Source organism: Misgurnus anguillicaudatus, chromosome 18, assembly GCF_027580225.2.
Source record: "Misgurnus anguillicaudatus chromosome 18, ASM2758022v2, whole genome shotgun sequence".
Classification (NCBI taxonomy): domain Eukaryota; kingdom Metazoa; phylum Chordata; class Actinopteri; order Cypriniformes; family Cobitidae; genus Misgurnus; species Misgurnus anguillicaudatus.
The window spans coordinates 14613878-14619366 of record NC_073354.2 but is presented as its reverse complement, the minus strand read 5'-3'; the positions used below and the strand labels follow the sequence as shown (position 1 = coordinate 14619366).

General features: G+C 37.4%; 1 protein-coding gene across 1 annotated transcript; it reads right to left on the bottom strand.

The window, feature by feature from the left end:
• Positions 1 to 496: 496 nt before the first annotated feature.
• Positions 497 to 890, bottom strand: LOC129429548 (uncharacterized). Its single transcript, XM_055186315.2, has one exon. It carries the CDS (start codon positions 833 to 835, stop codon positions 512 to 514), a length of 324 nt encoding a protein of 107 aa, XP_055042290.2. The 5' UTR covers positions 836 to 890; the 3' UTR covers positions 497 to 511.
• Between the last annotated feature and the right edge of the window lie 4599 nt (positions 891 to 5489).

The following is a 5489-nucleotide window of genomic DNA, read 5'->3' as shown; positions in this document are numbered from 1 at the left end:
CGACTCGGCTCTCCAAGGGCAGAGAAAAACTTGGAATACTTAAGACGAGAGAATATATTTTATTAAACTCTCTAACTATATCTTTCTCCCCTTTGCTTTGCACTTTCTCTCTGCTTTACAAACTGCACCATGTTTTTGGACAAATACATAGTTTTAAAGGAAAACACCACAGTTTTTCATTATTTTATTATGTTCTTACCTCAACTGTGACGAATTAATACATACCTATCTTTTTTCAATGCGTGCGCTTAATCTTTGTACAGCGTGTCATGAATGTGTTAGCATTTAGCCTAGCCCCATTCATTCCTTAGGATCCAAACAGCAATTAATTTAAAAGCTCCCAAAAACTTCCATGTTTTCACTATTTAAAGACTGTTACATGAGTAGTTACACGAGTAAGTATGGTGGCACAAAATAAAACATTTTCAAGCGGATAAAAAATGAGAACTATATTGTATTTTTTTTAACACAAATTTTTTTCCTTTTTTATTGTCAGAAGTAAAAAGAAAGATTAATCAAAGAGGCCAAAGCCCATGTCTTCATCAGACTCCTCAGATTCTTCCGCTGCAGGTGCTTCCCCAGCAGGAGCGGCCCCACCACCAGCAGCTGCGGCAGAGACCGCCACTGCGCCACCTGCTGGCACGGAGGCTAACTTAGAGAGGCCGGCATTCATGACTTCGTTGATGTCCTTGCCATTCAGTTCACTGATGACCTTGTTAAGACGTTCATCATCGGCCTCAATTCCAACACTCCCAAGGATGTTTTTGATATCTTTGGCGGATGGGTTGTTGTTGCCACCCAGTACAGCCAACAGGTAAGCGGCCACGTAACGCATTTTTAAGTCTGCGAAAGACACGAAACGTCGGTCACGCTGCAATTCCGGAAACGAGAGCACTATATTGTAATTTATTAATTTTAAGGCAGCACGAACACTTACTTTTTATTATTTAAACAACAAACATTTTTATACTGTGTACTGTAAACTCAATAACATCAACACAGTAAAAGGGTTTAGTGTGCATACTTAAAACTTTAAATGCGACTTAACTTCCCGTGCTGCATTAGTATTCAGAGTGCTGATGGTAATGTGTGTGTATGTGGGGGTGCGTGTTTGTGTGTGTGTGTTTGTGTGTGTTTACATGTTTCTTGGCAGCACACTGAAATGCAAATCACTGTTTAGAAAAAAGAGACAACCTCCACAGAAAGCAATGCTTCCTCTCTTTTCCTTCTCATCTGCTGTCAGTGTGAAGGGTGCATACTTTTAAATAATGAAACACACACCCTCTCGCTCCTATAAAGAGAAACACTAGCACACAATCTGTCATTTCAGAGGGAGGGAAATATCCCTGAAAATCATTTATTGAGGGAGGAGAAATTGCTAAATATCACACAAACACTTTTTACACACACATACCACGGGGCTGTTGAATGCTTTATTCTGATTGGTTGAGAAACGTTTCACGGGTATGCATTATTTTTCAATATACGCACACCTGACCTGTCAAATGTCTTAAAATAACCAGCAGAGCAATATCTGTGGTAACCGTGGTTGGTATAAGCTGAATAATTGACTCCGGTCCTTTGAATTATTAGAAAATAATTTTTGAATAATTTAACGGCCCGTCGTCAATCATTGCTTACACATACGCACACACGTAGGACAGTTACAAGTCACAAATACACCATTGGTGGGTTTTTGTTTTAGATTTTCTATTTGGGGTTTAGTTATGTTTTTTTTAACATTTACATAGTTCTGTAGTTGCGTACTGTATGTGTTTACAGATCATAGTGAGTTTACACAGAGATACAGTAAGCTTTCAGATTAAACATGATGGTATACACAACACAACGGTAACCTAAACTGTCACTCACTATGTCTATTTGCAGTCATCTCAACATACATCCCATAACATTAAAAGTAAAGAGCTTACAGTACACACACATACTCAAACCTGGCCATGTGCCAGTAGCAATATTACAATGGCCCATTTATTCAACATTGTTTGTCAATATCCTTTGACTCCAATACAAAACTCCCTGTTTCATACTTTAAGTTACAGCACTTTTCCATTTTGCTCTTGTAATTGTATCTGTTTACATTTTTAAAAGTCATTCCAAAGATGCAAAAATCATTTATTTTCATAAAATAAACATCAGAGATGGCTTTGATGTTGACTGTATGATTTTAGTGGGAGATATTCCCATTCATCCTCTGTGGTCTTGCGACAAATTACTTAGGGTACGGCTAAAAAACAAGCAGATTTTCTCTTGAGGTCAAATGCATTTAGTCTAGATTGCAGCTTTTTTGGCCAGACACAGTAATACGCTCATTAAAACAGGAAAACAAAGTGTCTATTATGTTGTTAATATTAATCAAACAACAATACTGATAAAACCACTTAATGTTCTTGGCTGGATCATTTTAGTGCCTTTAATAAGCTCTTTACACTTAAAGATAAACAGGAAGAAGGAATAAAATGTACTTGTTTTAATTTTGCTCCTGCTTCTTAGTCAAACCCCACAGCATTAAATTCCTTTCAATGCATTTTTTATATATCTAATAATCATGCTCTATGCCAGTGAAAAAATGTTTTATTAAATCTCTGTCTACTTTTTTCAATTTCTATAATCTAATTCCTGAGAAACATCAAGCATAACATAACATCCATTTTCCAAGGTTTCCATTGGTTACTAGTAATACCAGTAAAAGTATCGTTGTATTTATTAATATTAGAAAATGCATTCGCTAACATGAACTACAGCATTTATTAATCTTAATTCTTGTTAATTTCAGCATTTACTAATACATTTTTAAAATCAAAAGTTGTAATTTTTAACATTAGTTTGTCACGATCCCTGTCTGTCATCCTTCCTGTTTTCCCTGTTCATCCCCGTCTGGACTTTATTTCCCAAGATCCTCCACGCACCCTCACCTGTGTCTTGTCTTCAATCATCCTCATCCTCCAGCGATCACCCTCATCAGCTTCTCTATTTATACCATCCTGTTTTCCCCTGTTGGTGTTTCGTTCATTTGTAATGTGTGTGTTCCACGCTAGTCTGCCTGTTTGTATAATTAAAGTTTATTCATATTTGGATTTTCCTCGTCTCTCTCCAAAGGCACCCTGACATAGTTAATGCGCAATATGAACTAACATGAACAATTCAGGGCTCTGATGTAAAAGTCATCCTCGATCAAAAATGAGATGATGATGTTAACCATATGCTCTTGGCATGGTATTATAGGTTCATTAAATACACAGCAAAATCCACAGTGTTAAATGTGCACTGGTACCCATATATTCCCCAGCAGTGTACATTTAACACTGGTGATTTTGCTGTGTACCTTCGCTTCAAATCCACTTAATTACAGCCTCAGGCCTTTTAGAAATAAAGCTGTTTTGTTTGCAGCATCTGTATATGTATATGTATGTAACATGTATATGTTTTAGCAAAGTCCTCTAAGTCTAAGTGCACGCAAGATGGTTGAATGACGGAATGCAAAACGACAGTGGATCTCATTCAAACTTTGTGAGTATTGACCTGAATACAACCTGAATGAGGCAGTCACCTGGATCACAGCTCCCCTTTGTTCTTTATTTTATTATTGACTGATACAAACTTGATAAACACAATACAGTTGTGTAATTGAGAATTACTTGAATACTTAAATTACTTCATGTATTTAAATTGAAATATACAACTTATTCAATAAAGCAGTTTGCTAATGATCACAGATAAACTTTAGCATAACTCTAGCCATTGGTCAACAACAAAGTACTTGTCAACCAATCTTTTCCCTTCTTCGTTAAAAAAATCTCTGTCCACACAAACAAGCAAACACCCGGTGTGAAGCGCTGTCAATAGCACTTCAAACCAACAGATGGTGATATTATATATCCCTAAGTGTAAAGCCATGTTGGACAATCAGAAGCCACTGCAGAGTTTCCGCTCATGTTGTCACAGACCAAAAATTCCAGTTTTATTCTAAAAATCTTCACCATGGTAGGAGTTTTTTATAAAAGTTTCAGTCACCTGATGCTGCATTCGCATGTTGACGAACAGCCAAACTGCATAGAAAAAGGTATGGTTTTGAAAATAACCGTGTACGTGTGGACAGGGCCTTAGAAATAGTTAAGGCAATGCTTGGTTAACAAGACTGTTGCACCAGGAACAACAAAAGATATTGATCCAACAACTCATCCTACTACCCTAATCATGTTGTGCCATGTGGACTTGGACTGCACAAACATTGCAACCCAGGCTCATTGGAAATACGTTACTCTGCCTACATTTTTGCAAAACCTAAAATACGTAGCTGAAAGTACATTTCCCTGTGAAACGTCCACTAGAGGCGCTATGTGGTATACAGCGAGTCATACTTGGCCCGTATCAGATGCATGTTTATAAAAGGGACAATATTAATAAAGGATGTTCAGACTTGTCAGCATACACTCATTTTGACATCAATTAGTAATTATTTCCATGTGTTTGAGGTGCCAAGAGCACATATCTTCTGGATCGCACTGGTCATCGCACTTACTCGAAGTAAGTTACCGAAAGAGTATGGTATTGCCTCGCAAACGGAACAATTTATAATAAAAATGCATTTGTATGCTTTCGTTTTTTGTGTTTTGATGAAATTAAACGGCAGGGAATCGCACAATAATGATCGCGTTGATTTCGTAATACGTACCAAACCGCACAAAACTAACGTTATATGGCAAACTATTCTTGAACAGCCAGACCAAATATTTTACATGGGTCTACGTGTCTCACTACCGAGCTTCGAGTAGGCTATGAGTTGTAACTGTTAATCCGAATAGATAATATCAAAAGATAATAAAGTTTTGCCAGAACGTAACGATCTGTACGTTTCAGTCAGGTGATTGTTTTATGTACTCGGTGAAACGTACAGCAAGTTAATTAGTGAGCAGTGGACACCCGGCTTATGGTATTGCCTCGCAAATGGAACAATTTATAATAAAAATGCATTTGTATGTTTTCGTTTTTTGTACAGAGACTCGAGTAGGCTATGAGTTAACTGTAACTGTTAATCCGAATAGATAATATCAAAAGATAATAAAGTTTTGCCAGAACGTAACGATATGTACGTTTCAGTCAGGTGATTGTTTTATGTACTCGGTGAAACGTACAGCAAGTTAGTGAGCAGTGGACACCCGGCTTCAATTACCCTGGTACAAAAAATATATTTTATTGACCCCCATAATCTCAATTGATCTGTTCTTTTATGACCCGGATCATATTTATGTGGCCATTCAACTGGGTTTTAAATGTTAATATTCCCTCGCAGTCTGATCTCAAATCAGCTAGCGCGGTCTGCGGTGAGTTAAACAACGCTGCAGGTAGCATTCAGCGGTGAGTTTACGCTCAAATGCGGGTAAAACAACATTCAGAGAGGAGTTTTATTAAAACAGCGATCATCTGCAGGTAAAACAACACTCAGAAGTGACTTTAACAACGCTCCACGG

Coding starts and splice junctions, on each gene's coding strand:
- LOC129429548 (XM_055186315.2), bottom strand. CDS start 835: ATGCGTTACGTGGCCGCTTACCTGTTGGCTGTACTGGGTGGCAACAAC.